Raw genomic sequence first — 23,172 nt, 5'->3', positions numbered from 1 at the left:
AGTCTGCTTATGCAAGGCTAGTTTAAATTATGCCCCCTTTATTGACGAGTTTTGAAGAGTTAGTCGGAGTCCAGTGCTGCCAAGATGGCGACGACCAGAGACACCGCACTAAGCTTTAAAACTGCTCTTCGGGAAAACATAAAGGCGACGTCACGGAGGGTTTGTCCGTCTTTATACACAGTCCGCATTCTCCTCGACCACTACTGTGCAGTGTTTATAGTTTGCGCTTCTCTGCTTTCCTCAGCTTCTGATTATCCACTCCACATACACACGGAGAAATCTTCTGTTTCGGCCTTTACTCCAGAGGTCAGATCTGGTCTGTACCAAACGGTAACATAATATGCTTAGTCGTGAGAAAAAGCAAAGCAGCCACTGCATCTGCAAACACACACGCACACACATCCACATCCACATACAGTGCAGTCCAAAGAAGAGCCTGTCATCCAAATATCCAAATGCACTTAGACAACCCCCTCCCCTCGTCATCTCACCCCCCAATGCCAAATCCAGCCAGCGGTTCCTGCTCGTTTCCACGGCAACAGCCTGAAAGTATTATGTCATCAGTAAGAAGGAAGCAGGGCAGAACTGTGTACACATGCACAGACACACACACGCACTCACATTCCCTGACTGTGTGTCTTTCACTTTTGCTCTGTTATCACACACATCCCGAACTTACCCAAACCCACCCTCCCCCTCTGGTTCGGGACATACGGAGCCTTACCCCATATTACATAAGATTCCCAGGATTGTACTTGGAAGAGGTGACATCATGACGAATAAGGAGGGAAGGGGAGGAGAAATATTTGGGGAGCACCGCACTGTAATGTCAAGAAGGGGCTACCTGGTTGCATCTTTACATTTTAACAGACGATCAAGAATTACTCCACCTTTTCTACCACATTTCTGTGCTGGTTAACCGGATTTACATATTTATTTGATTTTATTGTTTTGAAAGCTTGTCTCATTTTGTGACATTAATAACACATGCTGTATTTGTTACCTTGGAATAATTCTTTACACACAGGTGAGCATCATGCAGGTGTAAATAATTTAGTATAATGCTCCTGACTCAAGGGTTACAGGTGTTTTGTTATTATTGAAGATAAGTCACATTAGAAAATGTAATTCCTCTGCTGCTGTAAAATGTGATTTAACTGAACTGCATTCTTTTTATTAGTTGCAACTGCAGCTAAAGCCAGTAGCCTATATACCAGATTAGTATAGTGACAACACATTTTACATTGAATGAAGTACAAATGTACAAAACCTAAAGTACATTTTTTTAAGAAGACATTAGTTGAAGCCATTAAATATATGTATAATGTTTTGAGTGCTTCTCTTCTGTCCTTGTTGAAATAATGCCGATCTTATTCATTAAAACAGGAAGTCAGCTAGCTCACTTCCACTGATTTGGACACTATCTCAAAATGCTCTGTCAAGTTACCCTAACTTCTCGCATGTTTAGTAAAAACGTTTTCATGCTTTGAGGGCATTGAGAAAGTGTAACTGCTATTGAACCCTCTACATTTCTCAGTGTGTTAAGTAGTAATGTCCACTTTTGGAACTGAAGGGATTCCTGGAAAAATGCTTTTATGCTAATAGCTGTTTTGTTGCCGTTGCCATGTCATGATTGGACACTGGAGCAATTTTGCAGCAAACCCCGCGGAGCTGTCTTTAAACATCTACTTTCCGTACTAAATGGGCTGCCTTCAGACAGAAGGATGCCACCTAATGCCACTTGTGGTAGGATTTTAAAGCGCGTGTAGGAGGTGAGGACAGGCTGAAAGGCAGCTGCATTAGTCTTTATTTTAAAGTTGCTGGGAGTCCTAAACCTTGTCTGCTGTGTCTGCTCACGTTGACACTTCTGACACAAGCATGACACCACACACTGTATATGAGAAGAATTATATAGTAGACAGTCTGTACTTTCAGTGGAGGTGGTGCTGAGAAAAGTCCAAATAAGAGTTTGAAGAAGAGGTATACAGGAAGCAAGTGATGTGCTGCAACACGGCAGCGTGCGTGACATGCTTATGTGTTCGAACATATTCAGCGTTGCATAAAGGAGAAGCGAAGGTGCTGCAGAGCTCCAGCATAGGCAGACCGAGCCAAACGGAAATCATGCTTCAGAGCGCATCCTCAGTGGCTCCCTCCAAATTGCCTGGTAAATTAGACTGGCATGGGATGATGCGGCTGAGTGGGCAGCAGTCGGCACCAACAGGACAATGAAACCAGCTGATGGAGAATGTGTTCCCCAGTAAGCTGAAGCCTGATTGCTGATTGATACATTGACTGCCGCTGATTGTGCGTCGTGGAGAACGGGGGAAACCATGATGACTGCAGAAAGGGAAACTATGGAAATCTCAATGCACTTATTTGTGTGTTTCTGTGTGTGTTTGCGTGCAGGTTTCTGTCTCGCTGCATCTGCGTGATCACTGTTTGTGTGTGTGTTCTTGTTTTTATTAAGATGTGGGGACAAGCTTCTGCAAGAACACTTACATTGCGCAGCCGTGCTGTCCTTACGGGACCGGCTTTCCGGGACCCACTACCAGATAAGACTTTGTTACTTCAAGGTTACAGTTAGGTTATGGTTAGGATAAGGTGCTAGTACAGTAATTATGTCAGTGGAAAGTCCTTTCAAAAATAGAAACACAAGTTTGTGTGTGTGTAGTACAGCCAGCAGCGATAGTTTAGGCCAGAGCAAACATCAGCAGCTGTTAAGGGTTTATTCCAGTGACCCGACTTATATCTGCACAAATGACCAGGCCAGGCTGTGTCTCTTTCCTCCTCACAATTCACCGTTCCTCCATTATGATTGATCAGTTTACCTACTGACTATATAGCACTGACTAAGCTGCCGACTTCAGGTAACATCTTTAACACTTCCTTCCATCCCTTCCCAGTCTAATCTCTCCACCAGCACCAACTCAACCCATTATACACCAGGACACATGTATTCCTTTCCAGTCTCCATACATCATTTATAGTGCACCTGATCTCGGCCCGCGCCTCTGCATGTAGTGCATCAAACGTCACTGTTATTAATGGTAAGTGGACTGCCTCTCAGCGGCAGCAGAGTGACTCCCTTCAGTTTAAGACTGGCAGTCTGTTTTTTTTGTTGTTTTTTTGTTTTGCTTCCACCTCTGCTTTCTGCCACTTACACACACTCTGCCTCAAGGAGACACTCGCTCTGTTGCTATGGAGTTTGCATTCAGTCAGATGCGATCAAGCACACTTTACAGGCACGAGTGCTAATATTGATGGAGCAGATCAAAGATGCGTGCGTACGTTTGTGTAGGATTTGATCTCCAGCAGTCAAAGTTGTGGATTGATGGATCATCCAAACCATGAAACTGGCATCTAATAGTTTTCAGATAAATTCCTACAGTATTTGAATTGTTTAATAATTAAGTGTGGTCATAAATACGTTTAATTAAGACAGCTTTAAAAGAAAAAATAATTTGAAGCTCCAAAAAGACTGTTGTACATTTTTTAAACCTAAACTCACTCCTTAAATGTAGTAAGTTCATGTTTTGGCTGAAATGCTTTTTGCATGACTTTTATTTTGGCAGTCTGTGTTGGTGCTATGAAGCCATTTTTTAAACCCCTGTCATAAAAAAATAAATCTATAAATCTGCCTCTAAAAAATTTATTTTTTGTTGGTCTACAGTTTATTCAATCTAGATGATTATATTGTTGTGGAAATATTTGGGTATTTGAATGTGCTGATAGGATAAAGATGTCTTCTGTGTGACCTTTGAACTTACTTTTGTCACTTCCATTTCTCTTGCCGTTCTCTGCTTCTCTTAGCTCATAAGCCAGTCAGAGTGATCTCTCGTTCTGCAGCTGATTCAACATGCTGAGCCGTCTGAAAAGCTGGTGACAGAGGTCTGACTAGTGCCAATGGTGCAGGGCACACTGGAAAAATTAGGGTCACAGACACTCACCAATGACCCGACCCCAGAAAATGTCTGACTGTCTACTTGGTGTGTCACAGCCCTAAGGCGTTAAACTAACCTTGTGTGACATACACTGTGGGACATAATATGAATTTTTGCAGCTCACAAGTCATAGGAATTTGTGTCATACTGATAATAATGCTGAAGGAGAAGTCGTGCATCATATTTGACCGTGTAGCTGCACAGTGATCAGCAACAGATTGTGAAGGTACATTTTCCAAAAGTGTGTAAATATGTGAAGGTGACGAAACACTTGTGACAGATCGGTGCTCGGTCAACTATTCCCACACCTACAGGGGTTGGTGTGTGTGCCCAATTAAGACGCCACATTAGATAAATACAATCTGGATTCAGGAGATTTACACACTATTGCAGAACCCGAATTAAGGAGTTTAGCCTGCTGTAGCATGTAACAGGTGCTCAGTGTGTGCCTAGGCATCCGTCCATTGACATAAAGGGTCTATGGGGATGAGAGCATCTGCTGCCTGTATCTCCCCGCGGGCATGATGAACTCCACCAACTTGTCCTCTTGACAGGACTCAGCTGCTGAGCCCTTTGTCTTGACTGCTCATGTAAAGCACCGTTCGCTTCCATCTGGCTGTGCTCCCATTGTCCACTCCCCCCCTCTGTTAATGCAGACTTACCAATATAAATGCAGTTTTTGTGTTTGTGTTGCTCACAGAAATAGACACACTGTTTTGCTTAGTTTCATTCATTTAACATCATTCTGGTCTTTGACAAGTATTGCCCCCCTTAGTTACCGTTGCTATGCCTGTTATTTCTGGTTTATTTCAACCTGCCGTATTTTCCATGTGTATGTTTTGTCTCCATGGATCATGCTTTGCACTCTGCACCAAATCAGTGTATATGGAAGCATGAGCTCCCAACAGCCTTACAAAAAAAAAAAGACTTCTTTTTTACATTTATCATTTGAAACATTTATTTTAATCTAACCTAAAGAAAATTTAGAAACTTAAACCTGAAACAGACATTATGCTTCTTGGATTAGTGATCTCCATCAGGTTAAACTTGTTGGATGACCCAATTATCATGTTCACCATGTGTGAGGTTGACTATCTGGCACTCATTCATTCATTACCATTCAACCATTGTGGCAATTACATACACTGATATGTCAAATTTTGGCTCTCTGATTTTTTTAATAGAAGTGGTTAGTGACAGGCCTACACATTAATGGGACATCATTCAGAATCATCCTTTAAACACTCCGTTCTCACATGTCACATATTAGTGGAGATTGGATTTACCATTCAAAATGTTTAGGCCCCTTTCAGACCTACATTTGACCAGGACGATCCGAAAGCAGGTACCTGCGGTCTCATCTGGAATTAATGTACAGTACGTCTCCACATGTGCCTCCAACCAGCACTACAGATCTGATCTCAGTTTCGCCCTCTCTATGCAAATAAACACCAACATCATTTGGGGTGCAGTCGAATATTGTAACAGCTGCTGTCTCCAGTGGATCTCTACCTTCCACTGTATCAGAACCACTAACAGCTATTTGTTGTGTTTGTCATGGGATATTGGGATATGATATTTTAGAACAAAACTTGAAGTCTTTCTCACTCACTCCCTCAAGTTATCATTTATTATTTATCTCCGCCCATGACGTTAGTTATTTTAGAGACCTGCACGAGGCTCATATTGTGGCTTGAACCCTGAAAACTTCCACACGCACCGTCATTTCACCGCTGTTTGAAAGCAGTGAAAGACAAATCTGTGGTGATGAAGGTAAATAAAGACACAGTGATTATTGAGGAAATGCATAAGTTGAGTCCATTATACATCGATATGAGCAACGATAATTAACCACGTGGAGATACGTTTTTTTCTCAGATTCATTTGTTATTTAGTTAACAAGAAATAATATTTTTTAAGTCTGTAACTAATTAACAGACTTCACTTACGGTGCTTTTTTGTTTTTTGACAATTATTTGTTGATTTATGAATGATGTAAAACTCTGCTTAGACAAGAGAATAGGTGGTTTTTAATGCGCTCCAGGACTGAGACTGGATCAGTCAAATGCAACCTCAAGGACAGGATGGATGTTAATGTATGGTTTGAATGGGGCTTTAGAGTTAATATCCTCAGCAGGTGTTGATCCAAAGGCAATAACCAAATAAATCTGGTACTGCAGGAACGTGTTGAGAAATCCATATGATAACCAGACAGTTACTGCGTTTAACGAATTATCATAAGTTGGATTATCCACTGAGTGTGGGGTTCCTGTATTGCAGTGTAGCACGGCAAGTGTTTCTGCCTCAGGTTTAGAGAGAGCCATGTGCTGTGAAGCGGTACCTCTGTGTGTAAACCACCTTGTTTACACGGATGTTCAGTGGGTTTCTTATGGGAGCGTGTGGTTCTGCTTCACATCCAGTGGACTTATTACCTCTCGTGGGAAATTGGGCTTCACGCTTCTTGGAAAATTAATGAGTGGTTTTGGTTTTATCTGCTGGCTCTTCGGAGACTTCGGGAGTGATTTTGATAGACGTTGTCAGTCTGCTCGCTCTCTTTTAATGTGTCACTGTTTCTATATCATTGGTTAACTGTTTTTCTCGATTTATGTGAAGATATTGTGCTTCAGATGGGAGCGTTGTGTTCTTCTATACTGTGCCTGAGAGCTGCTTGTTCTTTCCCTTCACACACATAGCCTGGCATTTTGGCTGGACTGAGTCTGGGCTTGCTAACGCTGGCTTCTAACAGTAAATATTAAACACATCCAGCTGTTGCTGCAAGATGGCTGTCTGCTCTGCTGCTTTCTGCCCTCTGTGGCTTTTTACAGGCTGCTCTGCACTGTGTTAGGCTTAAAAAGTTATAGCAGCGGAACACAGTGCAGGGGAGGACTGTAGCCCCTCGTACACAGTCAGATCCTGTTGATGCAAATAGGTTGACGGACTACAAAAAGGAGAAGAGTGGGAGAAAGCAGTGGGAAAGTTGATGCTCTCTGCTATTATTTTCTCTCTGCAACATGTCGTGAAGGAGATGAGACTGAAATACCACAGCATGTAGGTAGAATGATAAACTTCTGAGCCACTCTCAACTCTAATGCTGGTTTATTCATTCAATCATTATTTTATCTTCTCATGGTTATTCTACCTTCTCTCTTAAATAGCTCTGGGTACATGACGCAGAAGACATCCTTCTCATTTTAAGATATGTGACGAGCTCGCCACAGTTCCTCTGATTCAGACCTCTGCCCTTGTGTTATCTGTCATGCTATCATACTTTATAATATAATGAAGGGATGCAGCAGGCTAAACAAAGGCCACTGATGACTAAAATGGATGTAAAAGTGCTGTGATTTATTTCTGTTGCATCATGACTGGCTACATTTACATGGACAGTGTTTCTCATGAAGGATTCCAGCTTAAGTGTTTACATGGAAACTGAATTTAATGGTCTGATCAGATACACTGTGTGTTTACATGCCCCCAAACAAAGTGGTTCTGCTGCTGTGGAGCATCAAATCTTCTGGAAGTAGAACAGAAGAAGCAGATTTTTCCCAACTTTATTGACAACATTGAGCTGATTGTATAGGAGAAAATGACCCAGATGTTTCCGTGTTTTTAGCGTCGCTGCCCACGGCTTTTTGTCATCGTTTCAAACACTTGTTTGAACAACACTTACTGTATTCATTGTATTCTTGCATTGTTATTACCCATATGTATAACTACATATTTTTTTCTGTTTTGTTTTTTCATTGAAATATTTCTCCTTCTGACGCTAGATGCGCACAAATCTGTGCCTGATCCCTCGTTTAACTTTTCCCAGTCGAGTCTGTAAAACTGTGTGTAACAGATGTTAGCTGCGGCCAGCGAATGAGCTCCTGACTTGTGTTGAAGGAGTTGATGACAGCGGTGCCTTGATGCTCGAGGGGTGAGAAGCATGGGTTCCTCAGCAATCCTGGCGGCCAAGCGCATGTCACTGGTCTTGGCAGTCATGGAGGGGCTGAGAGAGGGGAAAGAGTCAATAAGCCATGGAGAGGGAGTAGAATAATATGGGCCACCTTTTGAAAGCCATAACCCCCCCCCCCCTTTTTTTTTTTTACCTCTTCCTGTTTTCCTTCACACTATCTCCATCTGCCAACTTTCTCTCAATCTAGTTCTCGCCGTCTTCTGGTCACGCTCTCTTTGGCTCATTCGTAGAGAAACTTAAACTCCCACCTCCTGTTCTTTCACCTTTGCTCTCCATTCCACTTTTCTGTTTTCCATTTATCTGTTCCAGTGTTTCCCACAAGAAACACATTTTATTCATTGTTTTTATTTTATTTATTTATTTATTTTTTTGGGGGGGGGATTCTGCAGTTTTAATAAAAGTCCCTAATTATGAGGCTATCCCAACTATTAAAAACAATTTGTACAATATATGAAATGTCTGCACATAAAATAAGAGCATGTGTTTTGTATCAGTCCATCTTTAAAATACTGTGATAACGCGAATATTGGATTTAGCAACAAAATAATAATAAATAAAGTTTCAGCAAATAAAACAAATTCATAGCTAACAGTTGACTTAAGTTAAGCTAGTACACATTACGTCCGGAGTCGTTTTCCCCCGGGTTTTGACCAACTCTCTTTAAATAACTGTAAATCTCCATGGTCTAAAAAATCAAGTGCACAAACATCAGATTTTGAAAAGGGGTGGTAATGTCAGTTTGTATTAGAGAACAACACAATTAGCTTCTCATGCTACCTGAGCTGTCTGAGACGAGAGAGCAGGTGAGCGGCCGGTGGAGGGGAGTCAGGGGGGAGGCGGCTTTGGGGTGGGGATGGGAGTTGAGGGAGGGAGAGATCCTTTCGGGGACAACAGGAAAAACAATGCAAGCACACTGTTATTTGAAACGTGGTAAAATATTTCCCATTCGTTATGAGACCATGGAGGAGTACATTAGATCCTGGCGGGCTGCCATAGTATTAACATTGTATGTGAAACCCTGTGTTCTTGTCTCTTTTTGTCGCTCTCTGAGGAAGCATGCTTGTACACAGTCCTTGGCAGGCCACTGATAGACCGTCACAGACACTTGGGCAAGGTACTCTGGGCAAGGCTCCTTGTCAGTACACATGAGTTCAATGGGTTTCTGTGCTCGTGGGCTTGACCTCTCTGCTGGGCACTAGAAATATGTTCTTTGTGCCACACTCTGTCAAAACACACACACACACACGCGCTGTACATGAACTTTACTAATCCTTGGTTTCTGTCTCTTGCAGCTTTGCACGAGTTCCCTTCTGACTTGTTCACGAACAAAGAGAGAACAGAAGGAGCCGTGGCCTTGCATGTCCTGTGTGTAAGTTAACCCTCATCTTTTTGCTTTGTCACATATTTTGTTGCTCTGGTTTGTTGTTGGACTATTCAGTTGCGTGCAAAGGTATTTTTTGTCTTTATTGGCTTAAAACACACATGAAATGTAATAACTCTTCACAGGACAAGCGGTTACAGAAGATGAATGAATGAAAAAAATCTCAAAAAGTGGCGTGGTGGTTAGCACTGATGCCTCACAGCAAGAAGGTTCTGGGTTCGATTCCATCTGGGGCCTTTCTGTGTGGAGTTTGCATGTTCTCCCTGTGTCTGCGTGGGTTCTCTCTGGGTACTCCAGCTTCCTTCCACTGTCCAAAGTTGCTTGCTACGTTCATTGGTGATTCTAAATTGGCCGTAGGCGTGAATGTGAGTGTGAGTGGTTGTCTGTCTCTCTGTGTCTCCCTGCGATAGACTGGAAACCTGTCCAGGGTGTATCCCACCTTTCACCCAATGACAGCTGGGATAGGCTCCAGTCCCCCCGCGACCCTTCACAGGACAAGCGGTTACAGAAGATGAATGAATGAATGATTGAAATATAATAATGATAATGAAATCCAAGCAGAGTGTTACCAGAGTGTTGCCGTCTCCATGTTTCTGTTCTTTTCCTGTGAAAGGTTTTGAAGGTTTACACCAGCCATCTTGATCTGATTGAAAATTTATTCTGATTGGACTAGTCTGTTCTGATTAGTGGTTACATGTGCCATTTTGATTTAGATTATAGTAGAATACTAGAGGCCACGTTAATGCAGCTGGTGTTGTCCAGAAAAACAACAACACAACACTTTACTTCTCCAGCTGCCATGTTTCTTCAAATTATTTTTAAATTAATAGGATGCCTGGATATTCCACAAGCAGTGCACAAAAAATAAAACTACTCAGATGTCAGAGGAGTCTAATGTATGTGTCTGTCAAAGCCAGCACCTGATTTTTCCAATGATAAGATAACCTCAGTCACTAGCATCTCCAGGCTATCAACCAGGATTCAGGGGCTCAAAGAGTTGGCATCTGTTTCAGCAGAGCTTGTCAAGTCTTCTTCCCTCTGGCAACATGTCATTTGTTGAACACACACATGACCAGCCACACTGGCCTCTCCATCATGGCCCAGTTGGTGTCAGTATGCAAGATCAAGGCTACGATGGGACACCTCTGTTGTCACTCCAGTTTGAGTGGCGGAGGGCATGCAGAGTCTTCTAGTACACAGTGACCCATGTTGCCTTGTTGCTGATAGTTGCTGAGGGCCTGACTTTAATGGAAGCTCATGTCAGCAGAGCAGCCTCTCCAGAGAACTCGGCTCTGCATAAACAGAGAGCCAGGAATCTCGGAGAGGACCATTTTGCCATGTATGATATTAATGGGTGTCACTGCTCATAGTCTCACCCTCTGAGTTATCCTTTCCCTGCTGCAGGAAGGCGAATGAAAGTAGCGTTTTCCAGTAGGCTTCAATATTTTAAAAAGCAAGTCTTTGTGTGTAGCATTGAGGAAGGACAATCAGGGCAACCTTTTGTTTGTTACTTACTTTAATTGCATTTAATTATTTAAATGAACAGTTATTCAGTTTAAAATGTGCTACATGTTAAACGCTCCTTTTTTAACAATGTTAATTTTGTGTTGAACAACCTGCAGCTGCTCCTCCTTTTTATTATTCAGACAGTTCCTTCATACCTCCTTTATCTGTTGCATGTAAGGAACCACAATGCCGCCAAATTAAAAATAAACTAAATGTATGACAGTTCAGAGAAAGTCTGTTTAAACGTGCTAGCAGGCCTCCCTCCACCTGCAGCTTCTCCTCTTCACTGATTGTCAGACAGTTCTTGCCATTTATTATCTCTCCGCTAATTTACTGGATAAAGATGAAAATAAAAATATGTATGAAGCCAAATCACAGAAAGAAACAAACAACAAGAAAACAATAATAATAATAAAACAAATTACAGAGCAGATGCTGTGTCACCCTGTGGTTTATGTTGTCTGGATAAGGCTGCATTTGAAGAAGCATGTGGTTTTGGTTCAGGGATGTTGATTCAAATATTGGATTTGCTCCTGCTGTTTTTGTCTTGTGATGCACCCACAAGTGAAGCCGTTATGATTGGATTCCAGTGTGAAGGTTGTAATTGATCTTGAGGCAATGAAACCTTTATTTCCGAATTTAATATCACACTATTGAACTGTACTGTTCTTTTGACAGCTGTATTGCTCACCCCCCTCCAATCCCAATCCACAGCTCAATTAATGCTAGCATCATCACTTCTCAGAAAATATTTGCTCTCTAGGTCCAAAAATAGTTACAGATTTAAGGACTGACTCAAATAGAAATAAATGAACATTCAGCATCCCCAGATGTTCACACATGCTCAAACTGGTACAGCTACAGAAGGCTTAAAATACTAATAGCTGTTTTTCTTGCTCTCCACCTCAACTCTAAATCCAGATTAAACCCAGTTATCGGGATTACATATGACCTTTGACCTTTGGCTTTTCTTGAATTAAGAAATCTCCATCCCAGTGTCTGATGGCCTTGATCTTATGGCACTCAGGAGTAATTCAGTGTGTGACCTCAGCCGTAACTCTCACATGGCTGTTGAGAACTTAATTCACTCACATTTTGTTTCTGAAACAGGAAGTTGAAGAACTCCTGCTGCTCAGTAAAATATAATTCATCATTGAGAACAAAAAGAAAAAGGAAATTAGCTCCCCATGTCAGTCTTTCTGTAAGCAGGTTGTAGACAGGCTTCGTTATTACAGAGTGCAAGAATAGTCATTCCTTCATTTCCAATCTGTTGTCACTACCTGACATTTTCACTCTTGATCATCAATATCTGTCTTTCATCTCCACCCTTTCTTTATTCTTTAATGCTCTGTATTCTATATATAATATAACACCAAGGAAAAGTGGTGCATGTGCACATGTGTATGCTATACAGAGGATGATTCACAGGTATAATGATTCCTGACTTGTTAAGATTAGTCAAGGTACATTTTAGAAGATTTTTTACTTGGTGGGTTCCCCAAGGCTCAGTGTTAGGCCCATTATTGTTTACTTTATACATAAAAGATATTTGTTTTTAAGCTTGACTAAACATTAAGTCTCTCTTACTAGATGAAAATTAAGGCAGGAGTAATGAACAAATTTTGTGTAGGTGTAAAATAAACTGTTTTATTTTTAAAGAATATGGATTTTCTTGAAGTCAGTTTGTTTTAAGTGAAACTGCATTCACACTCTGTGGTAGGTAAATTAAGGAAGTCATCAAACAGAGGCAAATTTGTTTAATAAATACTGAAGTAGTGTCTCAAATCTTTTGTGTGTCCAAAGAATAAAAAAGGTCATGACTAATTTGACGCTTTAATCTCTTTCGTAGTGATCCAGGCAATGAGGACAAGCTTCCTTTGTCCACTTCCGTGTATTTCTCAATGACACTTCAAACAAAACCATATCCCAAAGTGAGCCACCATAAGATTTTTAGTAAAAATATTTGGAAATATACAGTATGAAACTAGTAAAAAAATGCTGAAATATGCTTTAAAATAGGAGAACAATCTACATAACCTCTGAGCAATGTTCATATTGAAAACAGGCTGAGGAACTATATGACAGTTTATTAAACAAACATACAGCATAGTACTTACAGACTGTTAATTTCAGCAAACGAATAAGGATGAGTCATGTAAATAACCTCCCCTCCTGGGCTTCGTTAATGCCAGTATGTTTTAAAAGTGAAAACTAACTTCCCTATTTAAAAATGTAAATAGCGTGCTCCCAGAGGTTTGTTATTCGTGAATGTTTTATGTCGGACCAGTTAATGTACTGCACTGAATTTGCATGTGATCAGATCCGACTCTGTGGCCTTCTGTTTCGAGACTCGCTGTTTCATTTTTCATGATCATTTATATAGAACTTTAATGCAGCAGTAAGAGCTGAGTTGTATTCTTTACTGAGGCATTTGGGGATGTTTGAAGTAGAATAAAAAGTCAAAGTGAAAGATGGTGAGCAACACCACTTGTTGTTGACCCAGTTTAAAATATCGGCTGATAAATCACAGCTATGTGCAGCTTGAACCACTCCTCTCACCCTATTATTTCATATGTATAAATCATATCAGGCAACATGTTCCCGGTTCTCTCACCTCTATTTATCACTCTTTCTCTCTCTGCAGACCATTTATATGTTCTGTGCTCTGGCCCTTGTCTGCGATGACTACTTCGTCCCCTCCTTGGAGAAGATATGTGAGGTACGAAGTAGCAGGCTGTCCAAGTTCAAACAACCAACTTCGGGGTTCAGCTGAAAAAACTGAAAACTCAGATAGTGAGGAGTGTCTTTCTCTCACAGCTGGGTGTTTATTTCCAAAGTCTGTGTGAAGAAACTAATTTGAGAACTGTGTTTGTGTTCCATCAGCATTTAGTTTACTGCTGATATATAAAACATACTGTAATACATCAATACAGCAAGACATTGATCATAACATTGAACATGTTCTTTATCTACATAATTTCAGAAAGGAGAACATTGCATAATACCTAGTTCTGTCATCGGGTATGTGTTTCCATGTTTAAACGATAGAAATATATTTCTGTTTTTGTCTTGCTGAACAAGATTATAGTAACAAGATTAAAAGATTATGATTAATTAATACTGCAAACATTTCTACTCTCCCTGGCTCTTTTTCACACATCCATAAACAATCTGTACAGACCTTTGTTGTATTTTGGTACTTAAAACCAATTAACGAGACTTTTATACATTTTTTTGTGTGTGTCATATGTTTTATAATGTACATATGCGGAGCTAAGAGATGTTTTAGATTTTTTAAGCATTTCCTGGTTAAACATAATTTGTCTCTGGTTCTTTTCTCTCCCAGCGTCTCAATCTCAGCGAGGACGTCGCAGGTGCAACCTTCATGGCCGCTGGCAGCTCGGCTCCTGAGCTCTTCACGTCCGTTATAGGTACAATGTTTACTTCATCCGTCCGTCCATCTCTGTACCTCCCCAGCACCAGCAGAAGCTCATGGTGCCTTGCTGAAGCCGTGTTATGGAAGAAATATGCTTGCCTCTTAATGGATGTAAAGTAATGCTTTTATCCCAAGACACTTTTAATGAATCACATTAAAGTCATCTTATATAACAGCTGCTGGTGGGTAAAGGCCATAAGTTTTTTTTCTTCTTTGATCATGTATGCTCTCAGTGGTACAAATCTGTCTAGTTCAACAGTATGAAGAACATCAAAAGCTGCAGGGTCACACTGCATTTCTGTATTTTTTAAATGACAATCACAGATACCGATTTCGATTTTATTTCAGCTTTATTTTATTTTGTATTACGATGTGTAACATCTCCTAAAAATCATTCATCATTCTCATATCTATCTACTATCTATCTATCTATCTATCTATCTATCTATCTATCTATCTATCTATCTATCTAGTTTCAGCAGTGCAGCATAGATATTTATGTTGATGCTTCGCTGCAGCTGGATGAGTAGAATACATCTTTGAGCTCTTATATGGACTCATGGTGTGTGCTTGTGTGTTGTGCTGGCTCATTCTCTCCTCAGGGGTGTTCATCACCAAAGGTGACGTTGGTGTGGGGACCATTGTGGGCTCGGCCGTCTTCAACATCCTCTGCATCATCGGAGTGTGTGGCTTCTTCGCTGGCCAGGTATGATGTCAGCATAGCTGACCTGGTGACATTTTCAACAACCAGCAGCCTAATGTCACCTTTAAATGCTGAGCCATGTAAACACAGTAGCGGAGCGGAGTTCATCCGTGGAGAATGGTGCAGGACACAGTCTTTATCCAAACAGTGACAGCAGTTGTTAATGTGAGCTATTTTTTTTATTCATCAAATATATGAATTAAGGGATCTGGCAGCACTCTCACCTATAAACATGCGCTTGTTCTTTTTTTCTGCTTTATGTTTGTGTTGTTCCACTGCCTCATCATTCTCCTCTGTGCACAGCCACATGTGCAACATCACATCACTATGATTACAGGGAGTTTGTTTCTCTTTTCTGCTTTAGATCCAGTGATAACATGATTTAGTCCAGGCTCTGTCTGATGCTGCCTGACATGCCAGGGACATGGAAATGAGCATAGTGCAGGGATAAGCTCTCTGCTCTGAAAAATATATGCACTGGACTCCAAACAGTGATGCAATCCCAGATTGTACATTATGTAATCATACAGAGATAATGAGGGGAAAAGACGGGCGCTGGAATGGAGCTTGGTGGATAGGGGTGCAGCAAAATCATTTTCAGGTCCAGTCAGGGCACCTCACTACTGGTTATTAACTTTGTCTGGATGCTCATAGCAGGTCCCTCCTACTGTAAGACACAGTGCTCGGTTTTTGCTTCACAGCAGCAAACCATTCCAAAGCTAGGAGTGGCATATTCAAGATGTGACTCCTGACCTTCCACTTACATTTACAGTGAGAACGGTGTAGGAGTGTTTTAAAGCGTTGGTCACTGCATTGAGGGCTGCTGCATTGTATCTGATTACATAAAGTCCATAAACACACCGGCAACCTTGATACAAGGGATGAAACCTTGCAAGTGGATTTTTCAGTGGCGGTGATTCAGGAGTCCAATATCGGTGTAGAAATGATTCAGTCTCACACTGCTGCACACAGAGGCAAGTGTTACTGTGAGAGTGTATGAACTGATGCTGTTCTCTTTTCTTCTTGCAGGCAGTGAAGCTCTCTCATTGGGGTTTACTCCGGGATTCAATTTATTATACATTTTCTATCATAGCCCTCATTGCGGTAAGAGTACACACAGTAGACTCACGTGCAAATACACAGTGTGGACACATGCGCTTACACAGTCACTGTGGAGCCTATTCATTTGAAATTGCAGGTCATGATTTACAGCTTTAGTGTCAGTACTATTTGCTTTTTCTGCTTCAGCAGTGTCTCTTAAGAGTAGACTACCCAAGTGCAATGCACAGAGTAAATAGAGAGGTATTAAATGAAAGAATTTTTCTGTCTGTGCTCTGGATTGTTTATGCCCTCTAGAGGTAGAGATGCTCAAATGCAGAATTAAAGAAACTGCCTCACTCCCACCCCCTAATTTCCCATTGTGTTCTCTGTGTTTTGCCTCTTCAGTTCATCTACGATGAGAAGGTGTGCTGGTGCGTACTGGTGTTTACAACCGAACCCTTAATATGTATAATATATATGATTTTTAAATGAGTGACTATGAAAATGTATCTCGTGTTTGTGTACAGGTGGGAATCTCTTGTCCTGGTCCTCATGTATGCAGTTTATATCCTGATCATGAAGTGAGTGTCATCATCATATAAGTCTTTCTTTTAACCAGTCGGTTGCGTTTCATTATTAAGTCCATGATCTTTTGTCATTATCAGATTCAACGGCAGGGCACATCGCTACTTCGACCGTCGAAAGAAGAGCTCTGTGAATCTGGCCAATGGACTGACAGGAAGCACTGATCTGGAGGATAATGTCACGTGTGATGCTACTGCAGTCCTACTTAAGAAAGGTATCACAGTGTGCTCTGTTTCGCCAAGGCTTTGTCCTCTAAAAAGCCTCTGCAGGTTGTAGCAGCAGCTCATCTCTGCACACCAAAATTAGCATAAATATAAAGGCAGCAGGGCCATCATTTCTAATCTATTTTTATTCTGCTACCAGATAAAACAGTCAAGGATGAATGTAAAAAAAGATAAGAATGTTCTGTGTGTCTTGCCTCGGATTGACTCTCAATGTCAAGGCAGACTTTTGGCTTTGTGTATACGTAGTGAAGTTGGTCCAGTGCTCCTGTTTGGAGCCCCACAGAAAAATAATTGATCCCTGCATTGATGGTGGAGAAGTTCAGCCACATGATAAAGCTCTCCAGAGCCAGCACTCTGTGGAATATACAGTAGTCTGTAAGGACAGATGATAGTAGTAGCATACCACCTGGTGCAGCTTGATGTGTACTCCATCGGAGCTTTTGAATGCATGGACTTCTGGGCACCCAACATGTCCTAGACCTCAAAGGTAGGCTATAGCTTTGGGCACAAAACTAACCAAGATGTGCAAGATGCTGCCTAAGGCTGCTTTGGCTAGTCATCCTTCTAACTTGTTGAATGGCGTGAGCTGAGGAGTTGATGAAGAGAGCCGTTGTGACAATTGGCTGATTGGTTAGATAGAAGCTGGAAGTGCAGCTTCCAAACTATTAATTTTTAGGTAGTGGATGATTGTTCAGATTTCTACAGAAGAAATATCTCTAAAGGAGTTGACCTCACTGATAGTGCAGTTGGATCATTATTCCTTCCTAACACAGTTGGTATTGGGAACTGTCACATGACACTACTGTAGCTGATTGCAATCATATCAGCCACAAGTTCAGTTTCTTCCATGAAACTCTGCTACAGAGGGGGTGGGCTTTGTTTGATAATTGGATAGTCCTACAAACAATAAGAACCATCTTGTTGTAAACAAATTCAACTCTGTGGTGCTCAGATGACGGTAATGACTAAGTCACTGTTACTCTTCTGTCCATCACCACATGAAGCCCGCCCAAATGATTTGATTGACCTAGCAGATCTTTGTCGGGGCATGATCAGTTCTCAACAGAGTGAAGTTTTCTGGCTTCCTGGCTAGATTCAAAATATTGTACTTTTAGTTTTAAGTAAAATCCACTTTCCTCCTATAGTCCTAAGAGATGCAGGTTATTTCAGTTTTCTGTAGATGAGAATATGAATATGAGACTTTTGAGTCTCTTAGAACTAGTGCCTACAGATAAAGGTGATATAATTGACCACATCACAGAGAAAATGAGTTTTAGTTGTAAAGAGAAGAAGTAAATAAGCCCTTGACATCAGTAGCTATTGCTCCCTTTTGCAAAAATAACTTCTTGTGGGTGTTTTACATAATTGCCCTCCAGCCTCTGACATTGGCTTATTGCTTAAGTTTCTGGCCACTATTTCATGTAAAATGCACGTGCAAGATGTTTGAGGCTTTTTTGCACAGTACTGCAATGTTTTTGGAGAGTAATATTTTTTTTACCCTGGCAGTTCAGATTTGTGAAAGTTGTTCAAGTACTGACACGTTCAGATTTTAAGTAACATGCAGATCATGTGATGGAATGTGGGAATGTTCTTCGTGGGAATGTTCTTCGCTGTGACGACGAGTCCTGAAGAGACTGGCGACCGCTTTCAATCCACTCCACTTGTAGGTGATTGTCGTTACAGTAGAAGGATTTATTCGATCTGCTTTGGAGATCATTTTAAAATACCTTAACAGATTCTGATTATACTGTGTTACTGTGTTGTCATCCTGTCACCTCTGACTGAGTAAGTACTAGTATAAGTACCAATCTCCTGCAATCCTGAACAGGACAAGCAACACTATAGATGATGGGAAATTTGTTTGGTTTTGGTCCTTATTTTTTGGATAAAGCTGTAAAAGTGCTACTGGTTTTCTAATATAGACATTAACATCCATGTCACCTTGCTACCACAAGTAGTTTATGTTTTAACATTGTTATGTTTTTTGCAGCCAACTTCCACTGTCAGCCGTCTGTGTTGATGGTAGACGAGCTGCTGTCTGCGTACCCCCACCAGCTGTCCTTCTCCGAGGCCGGCATGAGGATCATGATCACCAGCCACTTCTCCCCCAGGACCCGCCTCACCATGGCCTCTCGCATGCTGATCAATGAGGTACATAGGCACGAAACTGTTCAAGTCACTCCAAAGAGGAAAAAGTTTAAATCCAGCACTCAGGGGAAATGAAGTTTTGTCAACTATGGTTGAAAAATGACTGCCAAAAACCAGAGTCTTAGCATAAAGACAAACCAAATAACCCTGTCTGGATTCAGCAGAAGAAGGAAGGGAATGAATGTTAAATTACTTCTGGATATCTCAGACACCTGTCTGCTGTAGACTGCAGTTTGGATTTAAATCCAAACCAAACAACCACATTCAGGCTTTTAACAAAGAGAAGAGGAAAGAATATCAATTAAGGGACATTTTTGTGGTTTTGTATGATCTAAATGAATGATAAAATGAGTTTACAATATCAGGATGTCATATCAAAATGTGAAGTTAGTGTTAATAGACTTGTTTCATCTGTGAAAATGTTCCAGAGACAAAGACTGATCAACACCACGGAGACTCGAGTCAACCGCATCACCAATGGCGACTCAGACTCTGCGACCAGGGTTCAGGGGAGGCGGGGCTTAGAGAATGGGATGGGCGAGCAGGGCCTGAACGGCAGGTGCAGACTCCAGCGACTGGAGTCCGGTAATGAAACAGAGAATGAAAATGAAGATAATGAGAACAACGAGAACGACGAGGAAGGGGAGGGTGAAGAAGACCACAAAGGCCCTCTGGTGCCTTTCAAAGTTCCAGGTAGGACACAGGTGACATCTTGAATCGACAGGCTTCAGTTAGTGCTGTCATCAAACATATGATCACATCTGTTATCCTCTCCGTCTCCATCCAGCCGGTGCTTGTAACAAGCTGAAGTGGGTGACGATGTGGCCACTGTCCCTGCTGCTGTTCTTCACCGTGCCCAACTGTAGCAAGCGGCGCTGGGAGAAATGGTTCATGATCTCCTTCTTCATTGCCACCATCTGGATCGCTGGCCTCTCATACATCATGGTCTGGATGGTGAGTCCAGTCAGACTCGTTCACTGATAGGATCAATACATTAAGACAGGATCAATACGTTAAGGTTTTAGACCAAGACCAGATTCTACAGGAATTAGTTGTTGAATCACTGACCCTAACTACATGAAGATTAAAGATAACATGTAGTGTTTCTGTTCCCTAGTAGAACTACAGAGCATTGTGTTGTGCCACTTATGGTTTTGTGTGTTTGATTCACATGTTTCATATGCTGGTAGCGGTATCGTACAAATAGTCTGAGCAATGTTCCAAAAATGCCTGTGTATAAGATGCTGTTAGCAAACAAACATACATGTACACGAGGCGTAGTTTGAAAAGTTCTTGACCTGAAAAAGGAAACTCTTGGAAGGACTCACACATTGTATTTTGCTCGGGGCCACTCCACATTTAGTTCCTCTTTTAGCAACTTAATAAATGGCAAACGAACAGTTCTTGGGTCAAATGAGTGAGTAGCTAGAGTGTGTTTCTATTTATGACCCGATCTAGTAACAGCTCCACAGCTGATCAACCTTGTGCTCGATGGATTGGTGATACTTGATCTGTGCCTGTGTCTAATCCAAACTTTACACAGGGAGTAAATGAAAGTCGGAAAGACAAAGAGTCAGTGACACTGAGGTTATTAAACTTGTTTAATCTCAACTTCAACTGCAACTCAACCAAATTTGATGCATAAGAAATTAAGCACAACATTGTTGCATCTATTTTTTGTCACAGTGGCACCATGCAGCCTCTTCATTTGATTATTTTAATGAGAGCACATGGTTAAGGAAATGTTTATTTTGTGAAACGAACAAATCTTCAACAGTGAACAAATCTACTAAATACATTTACTGACACAACGCTCTGGGGATTACAACATTTCCTCCACTACTGGTGCATAAAACATTGTAATGCTAGTGACAGTTGATTCCAGGTGAGGACTTTGGCTCAGTCTTCATGACTGATTTATACTACTGCATGAAGAACAAGTAAACTACAGGCTGTCTGCTTCCAGGTGACTGTGATCGGATTCACTCTCGGCATCCCTGACGTCATCATGGGCATCACCTTCCTAGCAGCAGGAACCAGCGTCCCAGACTGCATGGCCAGTGTTATAGTCGCACGGCAAGGTACACACACACACTTGTGTTTCTACCTTTGTGAGGACTGTCCATTGACATTCCCTTCCCTAATGCCTGACCCTTACCGTAACCATAACTGTAGCCCTTACCCTAAAATCAAGTCTGAACAGCTTTAACCCTCAAAAGGTGACTACAAAAACTACAAAATGACCCCACAATGTTATTCTTCCATGAAAAATCGGCCTCCAGAATTTTACGAAAACAAGCCCTCACACTTACAGGAAGTTCTAATCAATACTTGTGTGAATCAAAGCAGAAGTGCAGTTAAAGGATGCAATGTTTCATGATCGACTTGTCTGCTGACTGCACACAGACCTTGACAGTGTTGCTCTCCTTGCCGCAGGTATGGGAGACATGGCCATCTCCAACTCCATAGGCAGTAATGTGTTTGACATCCTGGTCGGCCTGGGCCTGCCCTGGGTTCTGCAGACACTCTGCATCGACTACGGCTCCATCGTGAGTGATTCTCGGCTTCCCCGGAGGAGACTCGGACCAGAATAGAACAGACATATGTTCAGAGAGAACAGCTCAGTTTATTTGTTTGTTTGTTTGTTTGTTTGTTTGTTTGTTAGGGCTATACAGTTTACCACCTTACAGAGAGACCACGATGTTTGACTCTTCTGACCATGATGGTTTAAATATGTAGATAGCACATAACTCTCTGTTCTGTCCCTTCAGATTCATCTCAACAGCAGAGGGCTCATATTCTCAGTTGCACTCTTGCTAGCGTCAGTATTCTTCACAGTAAGTACTAGAAGTATTCTTAAGTTTACAGACATTAAGGAAAAAGTCCATTTATATTCTATTGTATGTTTGTTTCTGTAAAGAAATGCCACAAATAGTTAAAAACTGGTCACAATTGTAAACCTTTTTAGAAAGCAAAGTCATTTCTTTCTCAACAGCTGGGCTCTGTAGTTTTTAGCAAACATTATTCAAACAGGAGGAAAGAGCAGGTTTATTGTTGGACTATTTTCAGCCGCAGATTAATTCAAGTTTGGTGCTCCAGTATTTACAGAAGCACTGCAGCATTTGTGAGAAGTAAGTAATGTCCACCAGTGCAACACAATGAGACACTGATGAGTGTTAATAGTCTTTTAATAGGTTTCAAATATTTCCAGCATTACCAGCCGCTTTATTTTGAACTGATTGGAGGCACCTGGGTGTAGAAGATCTCACTATTCACTCAGCGTGTCAGGACAAAATCTAAAGCATGAGGTCCAAGGAACTTTCTGTAGACATCTGCAATGAAACTGTGTTGAGTCATAGATCACAGTCAAGAGTGTAAAACAATTTCTAAAGCACTCGTGTGCTCCGGGAGCTCAGTGGCCTCAATAATCGTGAAGTGGAACAAGTTTGCAACCACCAGGACTCTTCGTGGAAACGACTGCTCTCTGTGTGCACAGCCCATCACCTGCTGGTAGCACCCATGCACTGAAGCACGGTGGTGGCAGCACCATGCTGTCGGAGACTGGTCTGAACCTAGGAAAGGATGAATGTGGCCGAACAGAGGACAGAGATGTCCTTTAATAAAACCTGCTTCTGAATGCAGAGACTTGAGATTGGCACGTTGGGTGATGTTTCAGTACCCCAATGACCTGAAGCAAACAGCTAAGACAACACTGGAGTGGTTTCAGGACAAGTAGGCCTATCCCTAAATGGTCCAGGCAGAAATAGGAAAGTGAAAGGGTGTCTCAGGGTGTTTTCTGAAATTAGTCTGTTTTCTGTTTTGTATTAAAGGTACATGTACGCTGTAGATAGTATATTTTGGCTAGTTTTATTACTCGATTACACCATCTGACGTCTGAAATATTCTGCTAGTTTTTCTGCTGCAGTCAGTTCTCCTTGCTCTCCTTTATCTCTGATAGCGTCTCTTCTTCCTACAGGTTCTCGGTGTCCATTTGAACAAATGGACTCTCGACCGGCGACTGGGCCTGATCTGCCTCGTCATGTACGCCATCTTCCTGTGCTTCTCCATCCTCATCGAGTTCAACGTCTTTATTTTCGTCAACCTCCCGATGTGCCGAGACATCCACTGACCTCCTCCGCCGCCGTCTTCTCCGTCTTCTTCTTCCTCTGGCTGATGGAGGAAACCTCACCTGGCTCCCAGTTTCTTGGCGCCTTGGAACATTTCCTACCTTTTATTTTTTAGAAAAGTA

At 41.6% G+C, this 23,172-nt stretch overlaps 1 protein-coding gene across 1 annotated transcript in view; it reads left to right on the top strand.

The window, feature by feature from the left end:
- LOC311498838 (sodium/potassium/calcium exchanger 3-like) overlaps positions 1 to 23,172 on the top strand; it is a gene marked incomplete at its 5' end in the record, with an annotated part of 41,135 nt that extends 17,963 nt beyond the window's left edge. Inside the window, 15 exons of the mRNA XM_084559602.1 lie at positions 9,192 to 9,268; positions 13,431 to 13,505; positions 14,133 to 14,217; positions 14,825 to 14,928; positions 15,955 to 16,029; positions 16,372 to 16,397; positions 16,494 to 16,547; positions 16,632 to 16,765; positions 18,766 to 18,926; positions 19,352 to 19,616; positions 19,711 to 19,877; positions 20,890 to 21,004; positions 21,360 to 21,472; positions 21,695 to 21,760; positions 22,900 to 23,172. Coding sequence (XP_084415728.1) covers positions 9,192 to 9,268; positions 13,431 to 13,505; positions 14,133 to 14,217; positions 14,825 to 14,928; positions 15,955 to 16,029; positions 16,372 to 16,397; positions 16,494 to 16,547; positions 16,632 to 16,765; positions 18,766 to 18,926; positions 19,352 to 19,616; positions 19,711 to 19,877; positions 20,890 to 21,004; positions 21,360 to 21,472; positions 21,695 to 21,760; positions 22,900 to 23,052 — 1,670 coding nt within the window. The 3' untranslated portion in view covers positions 23,053 to 23,172. The remainder of the gene's footprint in view (positions 1 to 9,191; positions 9,269 to 13,430; positions 13,506 to 14,132; positions 14,218 to 14,824; positions 14,929 to 15,954; positions 16,030 to 16,371; positions 16,398 to 16,493; positions 16,548 to 16,631; positions 16,766 to 18,765; positions 18,927 to 19,351; positions 19,617 to 19,710; positions 19,878 to 20,889; positions 21,005 to 21,359; positions 21,473 to 21,694; positions 21,761 to 22,899) is intronic.

Source organism: Chelon labrosus (assembly GCF_963514085.1).
Source record: "Chelon labrosus genome assembly, chromosome: 2".
Lineage (NCBI taxonomy): Eukaryota > Metazoa > Chordata > Actinopteri > Mugiliformes > Mugilidae > Chelon > Chelon labrosus.
This window is presented reverse-complemented; position numbering and strand designations above follow the sequence as displayed.